The following is a 21,114-nucleotide window of genomic DNA, read 5'->3' on the forward strand; positions in this document are numbered from 1 at the left end:
CAGGCAAATCCTCAGGCATAGCAGAGATATGTCACATATCACTTCAGGTGACAACAGAAATGAAATAGATTACCAGGTGATGATATTCTACACTTACAAACTGAATTTATTATTCACATTATGCTTCCATCCCTTAATGTGGACACCAGTACCCTAAGTTATAGAATTAATGTATGTACTTATTGTATATGTTATATATATATCACATAAATTGTATAGATCCAGTGTACCAATGGTTTATCTTTTGGTCAAAAGGATTTGGTAACATTTAAAGGTGGAATTCAATAGCTAAGATGTTTGTTTAGATGTAAAGACTAGCGTCACTTTCAGAATTAAGATACTAGCTGTGGATTAATGTTGGATTAATGTTTTACCATAAAGATAGACATATTGACTCCTCAGATGTGAGAGCGGTAGAAAGTCTGTTCTATTTGTGTACTTAAATAATCTAGCAACAATTGTTCCCAAAATATTATCAACTTTGCAGGCAAATCCTAGACCACTGATGAAAAAGTGTTTAGGAGCAAGAGTAGTCAACTTCTCATCAGAATCAATGTGTAATGTTCCCCATGAGTAAATAAAATGTTATTGATAGTTTACCATGAAGTAATGCATTTGACTTCAGCTTTCCAAACTTCTCCAAAATTTGGAGCTGAAGGTAGATTGAAGTCCCAGTTCATCTGATGACAAGCCAGTGATATATATGATGTTATATGTGAGAAGACTGAGGTAGTTGTTCATAAGCTTCTGCCTTGTACGAACATACAAGCAAATATAACCCTTAAATACACAGGCATTTGAAAGTGACAGGTTTTAATGTTGTAAAATTAATTAAAGATTAATTATTAAAGATCATTAATTAATAATTAATCATTAGTCTTGTAATAACAGCTTATTACTGTTGTATATATTAAGTCTATTGTTGCTTTCAAATATTTTTCCTATACTTAAACATTTAGAAATTTTCAGAAGTGTTATGGAATTTTTACAGTATAATTTATAAATTGTTATTGAAATTTCTGTAATTAAGGTTGCAATAAATAATATATGATATTTTCTTTTATGGGACTAAGTATGCCTGCAACAATAATATGTTTTCGTAAATAGTTTTAAAATGTTTACATAATACAGATTTTATTACAATAAACAAAAATAATGATGTTGCTAGTTTGGAGATCATTATTTAAATCACTTGCCATATATCACTAGAAGAGCAATCGAGCAAGTACACTTCCAAATACCAGAACTTTTCCAAGAGATTACTGGAATGTCACTTCTTATATACTTCTTAGTATGGCAATTCAAAGATTCAAAACTTTACTAGCCAAAACTTCACTGCAGGTAATTGTTAAAAGATATTTTCCCCACATTCAGTGGTTTTTGTTTTCCAATGAAATAGGTTTCTTAATTTTTTTGTTTTAAATTACTAGCAACATTCAGTTTTACTTTCCTCTTATTAGCTTGACTTTTGTTAGTTACGCTTACATTTTAATAATAATCTGAATATTAGATGGGAGTGATTTTTAAATTAAAAAAATTTTAAGATTAATTAAAGAAAAGAGCAATTTGTGGCACCATCTTATGAAAAAAGTAACTAGATTGTTTTGTCAAATCTTAATATATGTAATTATTATAACTTGGTTCTAAATTAAAGTTTTCAGACTTAATAATGTTTAATGATAAATAAAATTATGTCAAATAATTTAGGTCTTGAGAGTTAAGATGTATATATTAACATTGTTTCATAAAGAAAAATGGATCTCTTTGCTAAGAAGAAAAACCTGTCATTTTTTCCTTTCAGTATATTGATATGATTTCTGCGTTAAGATTTTTCATGATTTATATAATGTACAGGTGCCTAAATTATTCAGCGCGTTTTTATTCTAGATATTTTATTGTTTAACAGCGCATTTTAGATAGTTTTGTTAAAATTTATTAATTTTAAAGAAGTTCAATATTAGCACCTTTTGTGGCATGTAAAATATCTAGATTATATCAAATTTCATGCTACTCATATGAAGAATATCCGGAGTTACTCCATTAATTACACCTTCGATTTTTCTTTTTAGTTCATTAATGTTAACAACCTTCGTTGCATACACCCTGTCTTTGTAAAACCCCCAGATAGAAATCATAACATCAGAAAATCGTGATGACTAAGGAATTCATCCATCACAGTCTATCCAACATTGAGGAAATTGTTCATGTTGGTAGTTCGTAACATGTAATTCCCAGTGTGGCAGTGTGCCATCTTGTTGGAGATAAATTTTAGGTTGCCAGTGTGCAATTTTTGGTACTATATACTCCTATTAAGATAACTAGCACTAGTAACTTTGGCTCAACAAAGAAGAATGGCCTGATAACTTCATAAGCATCCCAACCCCGTAAGGGGAAGACACCCATCTTGTGACGTTACCGGTCGCCACACCACCCCCTACATTGATTTTAACAATTAAGAATAGATGAATGTAATTACTAAAATGCCTTATTCTTGTCAAAAAATTAACCCAAACCAGCTTTGCTGTATGAATGTCCTACAAAGTTAGATGATGACTGGTAATCTTGACAATAGATTTTTGACTGCATTGAGTATTCTCTTGTACCAAATGGAGCTGCTCCCACTAGTTCCTTTGTTGATCAAAGCAGTGATACAGTTGAAAGTGAAAATTGATGCAATTAATCAAGTAATAGAATATGATTTGCATTTGTGTATTACCATTGGTAATGCTGCTGAAGTTGTGATATGATTTACAGAAGCTGAATGAAATTCTGAAAATATATGAACTTACTGATTTAAGTTTGGTTTAGACAGCTGCTCTTGCTACTTAAATCTGACTGAAGTAATTTTTTATAAAAAATATTAACACAATCTTTCAAAAATATATATTAATGTAGAATTCCTTTCATATTTCCCCTAAGTAAAAATATATGACACTAAGTATACATAAATTCCTATGAAGCTTTGTTCTTCCACTGTTTTATGTGAATTTACTTGAAAATAATGTAAAAATTTAACTGAAAGATTGATTAATTTGGGGCTCCCAGCGGGAGCCCCATATCGAATCACAAACATTACCAATATGACCGTGGCATGATACCAATGCGTCTACCTCCAACCAATCCAATGTCTAGGCCGGAACCCTAGCTACCTGGGATCCTACCATGATCAAATACCTCAATTAAATTCCCTCTGCAGACCCACATATCGCAAGGGTCAAAGGAAACAAGCCACTATAAACCACTCCTCGCAGATCATCCAGTTAATACAGAGATACAGAAAGGAATGTATTCTCTCAAGTTCCCTAACAGCTCGTGAACGTTTGACCTCGTATCGGGGACAGACGTAGAGGACATGATCCATGGTATCATCCGTCCCACAGTCCGAGCATTGCCTTGAATCCGCCAAACGAAACCAAGCCAAACTGCTCCTAAAGGCACCATACCCGGAGAGAAACTGTGTGTTATACTGATTGGGGGAGACCCATCCAATTGCACCTAAATCAAACACTATAGGAAATATACCATGCGTGTAGTGACCAGTGGGAAATTTGCCCCACCTGACCTGCCAAGATGGAAGGCACCGGGTCTTCAATCTCCTGCTTTCGTTCTGATGTCAGCAGATTGTTTACCTTGGAAATGTAGCGTTCCCTACGCTCAGTAGCCAAGATATTTATTGGTTTGACTTCGGCTATAGCACAGGCTGCCTCCCGCGAGACTGTACTATAACCGCCTATAACAGCCACCAAGAGGAGTTGCTGGGCCCGCAGCAAAATGTCCGCGCAAAACCTAAAAGCCCAGTATCCAGTATGTCCATCCTATTACTTTCCATCTGGTTGATAAACCACCGGCAGTACCTTATTCTTTTAACAGTGTCTGGGGTTTCAGTTCCTGTATGCAATGTATTTGGTATGTATGTAGACCTAATTTGTGGCCCTTTGTGCACTCCAGTATGATATTCCTGTCTGCGTTGGTAATTTAAGCAGACTTTTCCAAGACTGTGTAAGTAATGCATGTAGTGCACAATAAAATGATTGTACTCTACTAATGCCAGCACTAGTAAAAAACTAATTTTTTTTTTAATTTTGTTACAGTTCCTGGATCAGGTCTAGCTTTGGGAATACTAAGTGATGCATCTTTTTCATCACTGGAAGGATCAGTGAATGAAAATACTTTAAAAGCAATTACAGAAATGGGTTTCAAAAGAATGACCCAGATTCAGTCACAAGCTATTCCACCATTACTGGAAGGAAGGGATCTAGTTGGTTCAGCTAAAACAGGATCAGGAAAAACTTTAGCATTCCTTATACCAGCTATTGAACTCATAAGTAAACTGAGGTTTATGCCTCGAAATGGTAATCCAACATTTATTATTTTTTGTAGCATTTATCTTAAAAACAATAATTCAATTGAACTGTTTCTTTATAAATATTATTTCAAGAATAATTATTTATAGTTCTTCATTCTACTAAAAAACAATGAATTTAATCTTAAAGAAAATATCATACCTTTTAGTTTTCAATCTCCTTTGTATACCTATTTGGTACTATTATAACAATCGTAGTTTTTTACTTTTCTGCCCTTTTAGCTGGAATTTTATCTAAAAAATGGGATAAAATTACATTGGGAGAAATTAGATGACTGGTTTCTTTCTCTTTATTACTTTCTGATAATCTTGTAGAGAAACATCTGACATTTCATTTTTGTTGAAGATAGTATTGAAATTTATGACTAATATATCAACTCCACATTTTAAGATTATATTTTCATACTCATGTTTCTTTAAAATATTTCATTAAAGTTACTGATTGTAAAAAAGCCTAGAAAATAGATAGCAGTTATTATTAGAACATCTCATAACCACATAAAACATATTGTACAAATCACGCAAAAAAAGAAATAAAAATTGTTTGTACATTCATGTATTTTTCCTCTGAAAATTTAAATATGAATGTTGTTTTATTAACTGCTGAATTTAAATTTACTTTTTTATTTTGAACATTTTTTGAGTTTTTATCAAAATTCTCTTAGATTATTGTCTTTTTTTTATGATTTTGTAATTACTTTTTAGCTATTCCTTAAAAAAAATTCAATAATTTATTGTGGCCTTTTGTGCACTTCATTCTCTACAGTTAATTAATATTAATCCTTTTGAAGAAGAAAATTAAATATGTTTGCCAGCCCAAATTCAATTAAATGAATTTGATGATTAGAATGAAATATTTTTATTTCAAAAATCTAGGTTGCCAGCGTTTTATGTTATACGAGGCATATCCAGAAAATAAGTACCATTTGATTATTAAAAATACAAAATAATTTTATTACTACATGCATAAGTGAACTGGTTTTTTACTTAATTTCCACCAATATTAAGGCACTTTTAATATCTTGTAATCAGTTTTTCATTGCTTCCTCAAAGAATGGTGTTGGTATTCAATGAAGATACCACTATTGTGGTATAAGGGTACTATTGTGGTGTATACAAGGGATCACTTGAGATTGAGGAACAAGTAATAGTCACTTGGGGCCATATTGGATAAGAAAAAAATTAGCAGAATCTCATTGCTTGGTTTGTGAACTTCCATCATCATTTCAGGCTGAGGATGTTTTAAGTGGTTTAGAAATGAAAATCAAAGTTGGACGTAACAGGAAAAGCATTAAAAATGAAAGAAATTTAATTGTTATGTAAAATTTGCAATTTAAATCAAAAACACTGTACCTGACACTTCTTGAAGTATTTTTTAATTTATGACATGTTTATGTATGCCATTATTACTGTTATTTCTGTGAATTTATTGTAAAAGGAAGTTTGGCATTGTACATTTGTTACTTATTGATATTGACAGTTGATTTTAGAATTCTTGCAAATTTAACTGTTTCATTATTTCATTCTGTAAATTTTTATTATTTTAATGAAGTATTATAACACTTTTTCTTTTTTTATATACGAATTGTATATAAAACAATTATTTGTTAACATTTTTTTTTTAGGAACTGGTGTTATAATTATTTCTCCCACTAGAGAATTGTCGATGCAAACATTTGGTGTATTAAAGGAACTTATGAAATATACCCATCATACATACGGTCTTATAATGGGTGGTGCCAACAGGAAAACTGAAGCTGATAAACTTGCTAAAGGTATTTAACTTCTGGAATAGTTGTGTTTTTACAAAAAGTCTTTGTTTTTATTAAATTTCATAAGAAATTTATGTATTAAATTTTGAAATATATTTAATAACAAATCACAATTTCAGAACTGAGGATAATATTATTAATTTTTTTATTGCAGGTATGTATGTATAACTTATAAAGAGAAAAAATGTTATTATTTAGGTTGTTTTTTTATTTCTGATATATTTTCTTATAACTTCTGTAGTGTTCTTTTCAAGTTCTTTTTAATATATGTAGAAAAACTTATTGAAATTGACATAAAAATAAAGCACTTGTATATAATCCAAAGTAGTTTTTATTATAGATGTTAACATTAATGACATCACTATGTATGAAAATTAGTTGTTCAGCACTAGGTTACATGCAGGGAAAATAATAAAAGAAAAATAAACTGCAATAAAAAAATGATTATATTATAAAATGCCTTTGAAAAATATCATGAAACATTTCACAGTATGGAACATGAAAACCAGCTTCCATCGAGGGGAAAATAGCAGAAAACTTCAGTCTTACATTTTATTGTAAACTTTACTCAAAAATTAAATTTTAATTTGATAAAATTAAAAATCCTTTTTTTACTTTTAAAAATTTATTACTCTGCTTTAATATGGTCAAAGATTTGTCATGTGTCTTCTAACTATTGTTTTAAAAAGTGTTGGAAAACTTAAAATTGTTGTAATTTTCTCTTATAGTTCACAAAAAACATTATTGCTGCAGAAATTAAACAATGTATTTCTCCAATTAAAAAAAACTGTATATAATTTTTAATACGCATGTTTGTTTGTTTGTTTTGCATATGGTTTGAGTAAACCCTGAAAAATAGTATAAACTTTTTATTTTTTTCTGGAAAATTTTGATTGTAAATCAGAGTATATATTACAATAAATTAACTTCAAATAAAAGTGTAAGTTATCAACTTCTACTTTATGTTAAGAATAACAAAGTATAGAATTATCAAACACTGAAAAATTCAATAAACACATTTATAAAACTTTATTACTGCTACTTTTCTGAGGTACTAGATGAATTCCAGACTCCAAACACTGGAAATCTTTTATTTTAGTCAGTCCACATTAGAAGAATAAACTTATGTTTGTCAGTGTTTGTGAACATTGATTTTTTTTATATAAGTGAGTGAAAATATGGAGTTTTTTCATTCTGACCACGTAGGATTGCATTTACACAGTTTGAACTACCTTTTTTCCCCAAAAAGTCATCATTCTTTTGCTCAATTGTTGTTTACTTTCTTCTGTTCATCTATTCAGCTGTGTCCTTTCTCTTTTGTATCTGGAAACTTCTTGCATCAATTTTCTAAATTCATCTTTCTTTTCAATCAAATCTTTAGAGATGTTCAATGTTTTCAAATCTTTTTCTATTTCTTTAAACCATTTGGTGTTTGTGATTCTGTTTTCATAAAAATCAAATATTTGTTTTGTCAATCTGTTGTTGCTCATTCTGTATATATGTTCATAAAATCTTAATCTTCTTGTTTAGATTAAATAGGCAAATTTTTTTGAATCTTAGTAAATTTAATTTTCAAAAAATTAAATTAGCCAGGATCAGCTCCTGTTACAACTTCAATTATCTCTTCTACAAGTTTAATTCATATATGTTGCTGTTTAGATCGGTGATTCTCAACCTTTTTAGCTCTATGAACCTCAAAAAGCAAAAAAAAAAAAAAAGAATGTATCACAACCCCCCAAGCCAACCCAATGAAATGTATTTAAAATTATTTACCTGCGTTGATAGTAACGGGTATATACATGCATGTATGAATTGTACAAATATGAGCAGTTCACATTTGCAGGTTCCAATTTGATATCTACATGCATATGATACATTTGAACACGTCATACTCTCAGCAGTGTAAAAGAGACATAAGGGATTGCAGAACATCAGTTTAATTTTAAAACGAAGCATGTGTCTGGTGCCTTTAATTAAGTTTTTAAGGCACAGTTTTATTGAAAACAATAATAATTGAGGTTTCAGTTTTTTAGTTATACGGTCAAATGATATAACTGTTTTTTTCTTTCTTTTTTTTTCAATTAGATTCTTATGCAAAATGAATAAATTTTTTATAAAACAAATTGAACCAACTACATCCAGTGAATCGATTGGTAAAACAACAAGACTGTACAATGACAGTTATTTAAATTATGGTTTTACCTCATTAGATGGAAAGCCACAGTGCATTGTTTGCTTTCAAGTCTTGTCCAATGAAAGCATAAAGCTATCAAAGTTAATTTGACACTTGGAAACTAGACATCCGAATCGTAAAAGCAAACTCTTGGAATTTCTCCAAAAAAAAATTACATACTTTGCTTCTATTTGTAAATCAAGCCATATTGATCAAATTTTTTAATATTAAATTTGATAAATCAACTGATATAGCAAACATTTCTCAGTTCATATGTTTTTTAAGATATGAATCTATAGGAACAGGTCAGTCAAAGAAAATATGATATTTTGCAAATCAATACCTAGTCATGCAACAGGACAATGACTTTTTTATTGTTTTGTGAAGCTACTAAAAACTATAACGTAGATTGGACAAAATGTATTACAGTATGTAGGTGATAGTTTCAAAGACAAGAACAGTGGATTTCTGAAAAAATTAAAAGATTTTCTTAAACCTAGGGCAGAATCAATGCACCGCTTCCTTTACAGACATACTCTTGCCACAAAAAAAATATGCCAGAAAATCTCAAAACAAATTCTTTGTAAAGTTGTAAAAATGGTTAATTTTATTAAAAGTCGACCATCACAGAATGGGCCAACTAAACTATATGATAAAATAGGCAAAAAGAAAAGATCTCAATTTTTCCATACAGAAGTCAGATGGTTATCACAGGGGAAAATGTCAACCCGGTTATTGGAATTGCGAGATTAATTAATAATATTTTTCCGGGATAAACAAATGCCATTTTCATTGTTTTTATAGAATAATGAGTATATGTTGCTCTTGACTTACTTAGCTGATATATTTTCACATTTAAATGATTGAATATGAATTTAGAAGGACGTGATAAAAACATTTTGTTAATGACGAAGTTCATGCTTTCATTAAGAAGCATGACATATCGCCTTCAAAGCAAAAATTTTGATATGTTCCTACTCACTTCGAATTATATTGAGAAAAATTTAGAAGATGACACTATTATTCATCATAGTTTGGGTAGCATGAAGATGCATTTGTGAGAACTAAATTTCTTTTAGTTGGGGGAGATTTCCTGCAAGATAAAAATGATTTCTCAACAGATGGGTACTGAATGTATTTAGTGAAAACATTGTTGTAGCTGCTAAGTTACCAGTTGAGATTCATGACCAGCTCATTGAACTATCTGCCAACAAAACATTACAACTACAATTCGTATCTGAAAATTTAGATAAGTTTGGCTTGCTCGTTTTAGTGATTATGGAAATTTAGTCACAGAAGTATTTGAAAATAGTAATCCCTTTTGCCACATTTTACCTCTCTGAAAAGGGGTTTTGATCTATGGTTGCTCTTAAAAGTAAATACTGGAATCATCTTTTATCACTTAAAAAACTACTTTCTTTTGTTTGTTAACATAGATCCATGTATGGCAAAACTTTTAAATAAAAAACAAACATAACCATCTCATTAATTTATTTTCTTTACATGTTTACTTATAAATGTAAGTAAAATATTTATAATAATTGATTTTTTTCTAATAAAATTATTTTATTATTGTTTATGTGTAAAGTTGTAGGCTAATTTTGCGACCCCCAGTTTGAGAAACTCTGGTTTAGAATAATAAAAAAAAAATTGTATATTTCAAATTAACTTTCTTAATCTTAATCATTTTGTAAATGTTATCAAACATTTGGTTTTTTTTTTTTAATACAATCATCTCTAGATAAGAGAAGATAAAAGCACATTCATTATTTTCTGTTATTCATTATGATTTATTTTTAACTAAAAAGAAAAGTAATTTTTATAATTGTCTTACCAACCCTTGTTATAGGAATATATACATGTTTCACCACATCAGTGTTTCAGAAAGATCGGAATGGAAATTAACGACACTATGTTTTGCCAGTTTTACACATAAAAAACACATATCACACCACAATATTCCATATTAACGTACATATATTTACAAAAAGCACAAAATTCTACTAATCTTTATCTTTTATTGCCAATGCAGAAATCATATTATCAGCTTCAAGATTTATTTGTTCATTTATGAGTTTGAACCAAGCGATTTTTTGTTTTTGTATATTTATAATATTTATAACCTTTCCGATATATTTATTATTAACTTTATTACAAGCTTTTATTCTTTGTTGTTTTATTAATTGCATTATATTATATTCATGTCCTTTGTTCAAAATATGATGTGCCTAATTTGATTTTTCTGGATGATTCATTCTTGTGCAGCTGTAAGTACTTAAACCCTCTAGTAGCTTTACCCTGTTATAGCATTTATTTTTAAAATCCATTGTTTGGTTATTGTCTACACAATAACATGTTTCACAAGTCATTTTGTATACACAAGAACTGTTGTACTTATCTTTTTGATCAATGTTTGTGTTAATTTTCATTTTTAAATTATAATTAGTTTTCAATTATTTTTCTGAATAAATTTATAATTTTATAAGTTTCAGACCTTTTATAATTTAATGGCCCATATTTTTTGTCCCGTGTATTACTACTCTGTGAACTAGCTATCAAGTTTTGACTTGTGTTTTGATAGTTTTTAACTACCATATAACAAAATAACTACCTTACAAACAATATTTAATCAGACACAAAAGAGTGAAAAATTATATACATACAGTATTTATTCACTAATAATATTGTTGAAAATATGCTAAAACTTAAAACAAAGAAATATTTTAACCAGGATACAAACCTAATAATCACATAAAAAATATTTTAAAAACAAAAATAATGATAAAATACAATCTGTGTGGAATTTATCAAATTAAATGTAATGAGTGTGATGCTATTTATATAGTAAAAACAAACAGATCCTTTAAAAGTAATTTCTTGAACATTATAGAAATTACAAAAGTAATGAATTTGGTTTATCTAATATGGCAGGCCATTTAATAAACAACATTTTATTTCTGATATTGCCACAAATTTATAAATATTAGAAATTAATGAGGATGACATAAAATTAAATATATTAGTAGAATATTACATACATAAATACAAACAAAATTTCAGTTTTATTAATCAGCAGACAGTTTTTGACGAGACATTTTTTTATAAAAACTGAGAGCAGCAGCATTTGTGTAAATTAATACACAACTATTTATTTAATAGAATTTATGTATATATATGCTCAATGGAAAAGCAGTGCATATGGATTTGTGTCAATTCATCTAATGCTAATTGTTTCAAAATGAAAACTTCCCATTGACTGATATTTCCAAAATAGTTGTTGATAAAAGTGCTTTAAAAAAAAATAAAGTAATTTTGTTAATCCATCAGTAATTCTGCAAAATTGACTTCAGATTCTAAAACTATTTCTAGATTATACAGTATTATACATAACTGTTAAATGTTAACATTTTTTCTAGACTATTCTAACCATTTTTACGAAATAGTTCTCAGATATTACCAAATATTAGCCAGAAAATATGCACAGTGTTTACGTTTGGCTTATGGTGCTGTAGGTGAAATGGTGTGAGCAGTTTTTTTTGTTTATTTTTTCTTTAATAATTTCTTACATAATCTTAAGCAGTTTTATTTGTATATGGTAACTATAAAGTTCAACAGACCAGTATTCACTGTTTTTTTTTCCCAACAGCTGGTCAATAAATAACGATATGCAGAAAATCTTCACCCATTTCTATTTTTAATAATTAAATTAAAATTTTTAGTAATTTACAGAAACTGATTTATTAAATGCTCCAGCCCATAGGCATTTTATCCTTAACTCAAACCCTTCAACTTCCAGAATTCTACTCCATGAGGCATTCTAGTTGCAGAAACATTTTACTTTATTATTTGCAGCTCTCTAGCAGGTATTAAATAATATTTTTGTGTTCTTGCTTCATCAGAATTATTTTCTTTCTAGTGTAGAATTTTATAACTTTACTTTCCATTTTATATTTTATTGAAATAATCAATGCGATGTTTGTTGTTTTTTCAAGAGTTAAATAAATGTCATAAAATTATTTTGCTTTGTCTAATTTCTTTTATTTTTACAGGTATTAATATACTTGTTGCTACACCAGGAAGATTGCTTGATCATTTGCAAAATACACCAGACTTTCTGTACAAGAATCTACAATGTTTAATAATTGATGAAGCAGATCGAATACTTGATATAGGATTTGAAGAGGACCTGAAACAAATCATAAATCTCCTTCCAAGTAAGTAAATTTGTGAAGCCTGTATATTATAATTCAGTAATTTTTTTTTGTATTTGCTATTTCTTACAAAATAATGAAACCAAACATCCATTGTTCATTAAGACATGTGCCATTTTAGTTAGACAAAGTAATTCTCAGGCTGTGTGGAACAGTGATATTTAATTTATATATTTTATTGTTTAATTAACAATCTGAATTCCCTCGTATGTAATTACGAGAAAGATTTATGGAAACTAGAGAAATTTAATGTTGTTAGCAGTAGACAAAGAAAGTAACAGTGATATTATAAATCTAGGACCTTTGATTGGATTAATATTCAATAATTTTAAATGATAGTACTACAGGTGATTCAAAGAAACGGGAAATTTTGAAAGTTGTGTTGGTAGCCGTGGGCGATTGGTACCACTTGCTAAGTGGTGCCAGCCTCTCTAACCTAACCTGCCATTTAGTTGTCATGGATCCTTGGAGTGGTGCGCAATGTGCATTTGCTATCAAAGCGTTTTACAAAAACAATGACAGTGTGGAGGGAGCGCGTAGAGAATTTCGCCGTCATTTTAATCTGGGACGGCACGACCGTGTTTCATCAGCACATGCAATTAAAACATGGATATCTAATTTTGAGGAAACTGGTTCGGCAATGAAAAAGAAACCTCCAGGCTATGAGCGAACCGTCCACCACAGAATGTTCAATGTATGAATCGTACACCACAGAATGTTCAAGCTTTACAAGATGCTGTCACACGAAGTCCACATCGGTCAATCCGTCGTCTCTCAGCATCTTTACAATTGCATAGTTCAAGTGTTCGAAGAATGTTAGTGAAGGACTTGCAATTCCATCCATACAAGTTGCAGATCGTCCAGGAACTGAAACCGAACGATGCAGTTGTGCGAGCACAATTCTGTAATGTAATGCTTCAGAAGATAAATGATAACGAAGAGTTTGTTCATGAACTGTGGATGTCAGACGAAGCACATTTCCACCTCAGTGGATTTGTTAACAAGCAAAATTTCAGATATTGGGCACAAGAAAATCCTACGCAGCTACACCAGCGTCCGTTGCACAGCCAGAAAGTGACCGTGTGGTGTGCCATGTCATGTTACAGTGTTATAGGCCCTTATTTTTTTTGACGATGACAACGGTCTTGCGATTACAGTGACGTCGGCTCGTTATGCTTGAAACCATTGTTGTGGAACAACAAAAGAGATTTCCACCAATTCTTAACACAGCCTGGTTTCAACAAGATGGAGCAACGTCATATACTGCACGAATATCGATCGCAGCTGTATGCCGATTGTTTGGACAACGTGTCATTTCACGAAATGGTGACATTAGATGGCCTCCCAGATCGCCTGATCTCTCAGCTTGCAATTACTTTTTGTGGGGTCACCTTAAAAGCAAATTGTTCCACAGTAGACCTGCTACAACGGAAGAACTGAAGGCAAAGATCTGAGAAGCAATTGCGGATATTCCAGTTGAGATGTTAATGTCAAACCATGAACAATTTAACGAAGAGACTTCATGAGTGTTTACGTAAAAGAGGAGGTCACCTGCAAGATGTCATCTTTAAAAAATAAACTAAAATGTATGTATCCTAAAATGGCAACATTTGTACAATTACATGAAATAAAATTCATTTTCTAAAAAATATTTTCATTAACGTTGTGTAATTTTTTAAATTTCCCTTTTCTTTGAATCACTCTGTATATTTACTCGTATAATTCAGGAATATGAATTTTTAAACAATATTTAAATAAGATTAAATATTCAGAATATTTTGTCACTGATTATCACTTTTAGTTTCATTATAAACCTGTATGAAATCATTCCTCGCATGAATCACATACCTACTTTTTTAAATAAAAAATTATGGTCAAAAAAGTGCATGAATTATGTGAGTAAATACATTGTACAAGGAGTGTTCAAAAAGTAATGAGAGCTTTAAAATTTCATGGGTTGTATTAGCCCGATTTTCAGGACTTTTTCTTTGTTGTATTGCTAAACATTTCTGAAAAATATCTGTAAATGTTTAGCCATATTGGATGTTTAGTCTGTTGTCAGCTGTCAAAAGTATATCACATTTTTTGGTACGATAGGCGATTTTTTATTTGCATAAATAATGGATCAGAGAATTTGTATTAAATTTTGCTATAAGAATAGAATAAAGGGTAGCAATGTTTTAAAAATGTTAAATATTGCTTTTGATGAGTCTGCTATGAGTAAAGCAACAGTTTACGAGTGGTATAGCGTTTACAAGAAGGTCATGAAGACATTGAAGATGACGAGACGTCATCTCCAGGACGCCGGACGTCCCAGCACATCAACAACTGATGAAAACATGGAAAAAGTAAAGAAATGATTATGAATGATTGCCAAATCACAATCAGAGAAGTTGCTGATGATGCTGGGATATCGATTGGTTCATGCCATGAAATCTTTTAGGATGTTTTGGGTATGAAACGTGTGACTCCAAAATTGTTGAATTTCAAACAAAAACAGCAGCGAATGGAAGTTGCTTAGGAGTCACTAAATGAAGTTAACAATGATGCAGAACTACTGAAACGTGTCATAACAGGTGATCAAACATGGGTTTACGGATAAGATGTCAAAACTAAGGCTCAATCGTCCCAGTGGAGCCATTGTGGATCACAAATACCAAAAAACGGTCAACAAGTACGGTTGAATGTGAAGGTTATGCTCACCATGTCCTTTGATTTTAACAGCATAATGCATCATGAGTTCTTGCCACAAGGTCAAATTATCAATTAGGAGTATTACCTACAAGTTCAACGTCGTTTGCGTGAAGCAAGCCAAACAAAACGCCCGGATTTGTGGTGAAACAGTTCATGGTTTTTGCACCACAATAATGTGCCTGCTCACACTTCATTGCTTAGTCGTCAATTTTTAGCCAAAAATAACATTGTAATGATACCCCAGCTGCCATATTAGCCAGACATGGCCTAGTGTGACTTTTTTCTATTCCCAAAAATAAAGAGAACCGTAAAGGGCCATCATTTTACAAGCATAGATGAAATTAAAAACGAATAGCTAAAAGAGCTAAACACTATTCCAAAGATCGAGTTCCAGAAGTGTTTCAGGGATTGGAAAGAGCGCTGGCATAATTCTATAATATCTAATGGTGACTATTTTGAAGGGGATAACATTAATGTAGATGAATAATTAAAATTCTTTCCAAAAAACAAAAATTCTCGTTACTTTTTGAACACACCTCGTATACAACTGTTCTGCGGGGAATAAATGTTATTTATGTTACATTTTATTTCATATAGTACATTATGTGAGGGGGAAAAAGGGTTTGGAGTCCAACAAGGGGCTAGAATTAAATACATGGACAGTTAACAGTTGCACTTAGTAGTGTTTTATTTTTTGAGAATTAAAAAACCTACTTCCACAATACATAAAGCATCTAGATGGTCAGCTTATATACTGAAATTAGTTTTAAAGCTGGTGCACCAGTACTTAGAACGAATAAAAATTATTCGTCACTTACAAAAGACGTAAATATTACTAAAGGAATATTTTTACTAACAGTTCATTAAGGAACATAAAGATTACAGAAACCAACCAGTTCACTGAAATTGCTAGTGTTGTAACAACAAAAAAATCAACCAATAGTTTGGTTAACCTTTTTAAAATTCATAGAAAGTATTCCTTTGGTCTTCATTTAGAAACTGAATAGCGTTGATTATAAAGTAACTAGCGTTTTTAAAAATGTTTTTTTGGTTGCAGAAAGAAGACAAACAATGTTGTTTAGTGCTACAAATACACCTAAAACTGAAGCTCTTACAAAGTTTGCTCTCAAAAAAGAACCAATTTATGTTGGAGTAGATGATCACAAAGATGAGGCAACTGTAGAGGGATTAAAACAAGGTACATTTGGAATATTGTGTTTGGTACATGTTTTGTACACATTTTTGTGTTAGTTATTAGTTCTATGTTTCTTTAGTTATTAGTTCTATGTTACTTATGAATCGTTTACTATAAGAGTTTAATAAAGGTGACACAAAAAAAACGGGAAGTTTTGATATGCATAGTGGCAGTCATATACAATTGACAGCACTGCTTTATGAGAGACAACCTTGACACACCATAGAGAAGTAGAACGGTCAACAGCGTGCTTTCATAATAAAAATGTTTTACAAAAACAACGATAGTTTGGAAGGTGCACAGAGGGAGTTAAAAAGTTCCCATTTTTTGTTTCACCTGTATAATAAATCATTTTATTATCGAAACTTTTCTGATATTTTAGATTATTTTTATTTATGTACATCTAATTACATGAAACTTATTTTTGAGTAACAATCAAACTAAATTTACATTTCATATAGTTTAAAGGTAACTTTTAATGTTAGATTAGTTAGATTTCATTGATAGGTAAATTTGTTCTCATATGTGATTAAAAATGAATAATTATAGAAGATTTTCCAAAAAAAACAAAATTGTCTGTAAAAAACCCATAATTGTAAATTTGGTTAGATTTTTTGATTAATGATGAGAAATGTAACCAGATTTACATTTTCACCCACATCCATCATAGACATCACATAAAAAAATACATTATTAATATTCATGGAAATATATTACACACAAAAAAATTGTGTATATGAGTCCATGTGTGTATATATTTTATATATACATAAACAAGGTGTATCGCAAAGTTTTCCTGAAACTTTCATAACCTATTCTACTTGTGAAAATAATGGAAAAGGTTCACATAAACATATGTACTAAAATGCTTTGATAGTTACAGCTAGTGAAAGATTTCAGCTACCCTGGTGAAATGACGTCGTACTGAAATTTTTTATTTAATTAATTTCCTATGATTTGTTTTGGTTTTTGATCAGAAAAATTGAATAAAATAGGTCCCAGAACTGTATCTTCAGTAGTTTCTGAGAAATACAAAGTAAAAACCAATAAATTGGGGTAAAAAACCTGTTTATGTTTGACATATAACTTTGTTAAATGAGTAATTAACTTATAAACTAAACTTGCAGATAATTTAATTCTGAACAAAATGGTTTGAATAAAACAAGAAAAAAATTGAATTTTATTTAGAAACTGTACATTACTACATTCATCAGAAAAGTACTTATTTAAGTAAACAAAAACCAAATTCTTTTTTGATGACGTGAAAATTTTGTAAAAACAAAATTTACTGTTAAAAATTGCTGAAAAATTGGAAATTATGCAACAGTAACAGAAATACAATAAATTATTTGAATAAATTATTTCAAAGTTGGCAATAAAATAACACAACAGCCGATCAACAATGCGCAATACTGTATTAAATGTTTAAATAGTTCTGTAAGGTGCATTAAGTATATGGGGTACTGTGAACTGTGCTGTCATTATCTGTTTGAACATGATTGGTTTTCATTGAAGTAATTCCGAACACTTATTACAGAGGATTATGCTCGTACAGTATTTATTTTTGGTGTGTGTAATGGTAGTGCTCCAGCTGCTGCAGTAAAATATGAATTACGTTTTCCAAAACACAGGATTCCAGATCCCTAAACAATTAGCGCAACTTTTTGTAATTTTCAGGAAATACGAGTATTTAACTTAATAAGTATCTAACTTATGTTTCTATATAATTGCCAGAACAATTGAGGCATTTGTCATATCGTAACACTAACTTTCCGATGCCCTCTTCAAAGAAGTTTGCTGCCAGTGAGTTAAGGTATGTCTTGACAGCCTGCTGAAGTTCTTCATTCATGGTGAAGTGTAGTCCGCCCAACCATGCCTTCAATTCTTGAAAGAATCTGGACTGTACAGTGGATGGTCGAAAACTTCCCACTTGAATTGTTTGAGAAGGTCTTGTATCACATTGGCACAGTTTGGTTGTGCATTGTCATAGATCAAAACCACATCAAACAAGAGCATGCCTCTTTTTTTGTTCTGGATTACTCTGTAGAGGTGATGTAAAGATTCACAGTAAACTTCCTTTGTTATTGTTGTCCTCTGCTCTATAAAGTCCACCAACAAGACACCTTTATGGTCCCAAAAAACTGTAGCGATTGTTTTTCTGTTGCTCAGTGTCTGTTTGAAATTTTTCAACTTGTTTGGAGAAGTGTGCATCCATTGCTTAGACTGTTCTTTGGTTTCTGGATTGTCATACTGGATCCAAGTCTCATCACCTATAACAATAGTCTTTAAAAACTCTCCTTCTCCCTCATTATTGTAATGTGTGAGAATGTTAAGGCTGATGCCGTTCACTGCATTTTGTGAACACCACTCAACATTTTTGGACCCAACATGCACCCTCTGCCTGAACTCCTTGGTCTTTAGTCACGTTTATGTACAGAGAAGACATTGAAATTTCTGGGATTTCTGCAGAAAGTTTACTTATCATAAACCTCTGATTGTCGTGGACAATCATCAACACGTTCAATCAGGCGTACAGTAGTGACATACTTGTGTCCTTGCCCAAGTCATGAATACGGATACCTTTCTTTAAATTTCCTACACCCTTCCCATACACTACCATCACTCAAAGTTTTCACCATACGCTAGGCTTATTTTACGATGGATTTCAGCAGCGCTACATCCTTCAGCTTGCAGAAAATGTGTCACACATCGCAGCTCACACTTGGCGGGAACATCGATCGTAGTGGCCATGTTCAATTGCCCATAGTTCAGCTCAGACTGATGCAATGGAGCTGGTAATCGCAGAGGTTGTGGTAGGGGGGCAGCACAATTACACGACGCACAAACCTATCTCTCACCTATCTTTTGTTTACTTAGATGCACAATAGCTTTGATGGTTTGGGAGACACTTGAACAAAACAAGTTTAATCTTTATAATAAACAGCCGTTTCAGATAGTTCCAGCAGCTAGTTCGCTTCACTTCGAGTTTTGCAACTGGTGGAATTCTAATCGACATTTGTACAAGTATATTTTGTTTACCAGTGAAGCAAATTTCACTTGAGATTGCATCAACCACTTACACAATTACATGAGCATAAGTAATACATACATGAGCAGAAGTAAATCCTTGTGAAATGATGGAAGGCAATTTTCAACACCAATTTAGTGTCAATATATGGTACAGCCTTCTTCACTGTTTGAACCGTTGATATAACCTGGCCGCTTAAATACTGAGGTCTACTCTCTTCTGAGGCACTTTTTTCAAGAAGAATTTCTGCAGCTGCTTGAAGATGTTCCTGTAGCACTGAGAGGCAAAATATACTTCCAGTACGATGGATGGCATGCCTCCCAACTTCTCTTGATCTGTTCTCACTCACTTAAATCATCATTTCCTTGAGAAATAATCAGTCGTGGAGGGCCACATTCTTGGCCACCAAGATCACCTGATTTACCACCTTTAGATTTTTTTCACCTGGGGATGGATGAAAAATATTGTATACAGAACATACAATTCATTGTATACAATACATTCTCCTGAGGAATTTATTGTCTGCATTACGGATTCAGCTGAGAACTTAAGGACAGCCCTGAAAAACTTAACAGAGCAACAAAAGCAGTACTAAAGCATGCCAAGAAATGTGTAGAAAATGGTGAGCTCATTTTTCAATATTTATTATAAACTGATACATATAATGCATTTTGGTCAAATGTATTGTTTCTGAATAAAATTTGAATTTTTCTAGCACTTCTTTGTTTTATTCAACTTTTTTTACACCATTTTGTTAAGAATTAAATTCTCTACTTATTTTGTTTAAAAGTTTTGTGTGTTTTATTACCCATTTAACAAAGTTATTACACATCAAACTTAAAAAACAGGGTTTTTTTGTTTTTAATTATTTGTTATTGTCTGGTTTTAGTATGTAATTAGTTTGTAGTATTGTCTGGTTTGTTTTAAATGTTAAATTTCGTAAACTTTTATTTGTTTTCAGTTGATTTGATTTTCATGTGTTTTCTTAATTGAATTCTCAATATTCTATTGCAAAGTTTTATCTATTTATTAAAAATTTAACAAAGTAAATCTATGCCAAAGAATGAGTTTTCCAACTTAAATCTTAGGACTTAATAAACAGTATTTGCCCAAATTTGAATCCTTCAGTGGTAAAATAATTCATATAAAAATAAAGTGTAATAATTTAGAAAGGAAATGATAAACCAATAGGTAAGTGACATCAAAATTGGCATTGCTGAATCTTTGTTAAGGGCAATTAAGCATTTTATTTTATATATTTTTTTTATCAAATAGTTTACCCCTTCTGGGTGTTTGCCCAAAAAAAATATTTTTTTAACAGGTAAAAGACAATTGAAATATTAATTTTGAATTATTTTTGCCAAAAGATTGTGTAAATAATTCTTATGAGTAGTTTACTTTCTTTTCTTTCAATTATTTATTGTTAATTAATTACACTCTACATTGCAAATAATAATAAAATGTCATTGAGTAAACAATTAAGAAAATACTTATATGGATCCTGACAAGATGATAAATTTCTGAAGGATTAAAATGCAGAAACTGATTCCCATAATGCAATGAAGGTAAAACCATGGTTTAGTTTTGCTTTTCAATTTTGATATGATGTTGATCAATAGTTGTTGCAGACTATACTCCTTAAAATTTCTCAATAATGAAGTTAATGTTGTAGAAATCT

At 30.8% G+C, this 21,114-nt stretch overlaps 1 protein-coding gene across 1 annotated transcript in view; it reads left to right on the top strand.

The window, feature by feature from the left end:
* The window catches only part of LOC142329861 (putative ATP-dependent RNA helicase pitchoune), a 56,370-nt gene that overhangs the window by 16,808 nt on the left and 18,448 nt on the right, over positions 1-21,114 (top strand). The window contains exons 6-9 of the mRNA XM_075374745.1: positions 4,092-4,352; positions 5,989-6,138; positions 12,358-12,522; positions 16,271-16,411. Coding sequence (XP_075230860.1) covers positions 4,092-4,352; positions 5,989-6,138; positions 12,358-12,522; positions 16,271-16,411 — 717 coding nt within the window. The remainder of the gene's footprint in view (positions 1-4,091; positions 4,353-5,988; positions 6,139-12,357; positions 12,523-16,270; positions 16,412-21,114) is intronic.

Source organism: Lycorma delicatula, chromosome 1 (assembly GCF_047948215.1).
Source record: "Lycorma delicatula isolate Av1 chromosome 1, ASM4794821v1, whole genome shotgun sequence".
NCBI classification, from domain to species: Eukaryota; Metazoa; Arthropoda; class Insecta; order Hemiptera; family Fulgoridae; genus Lycorma; species Lycorma delicatula.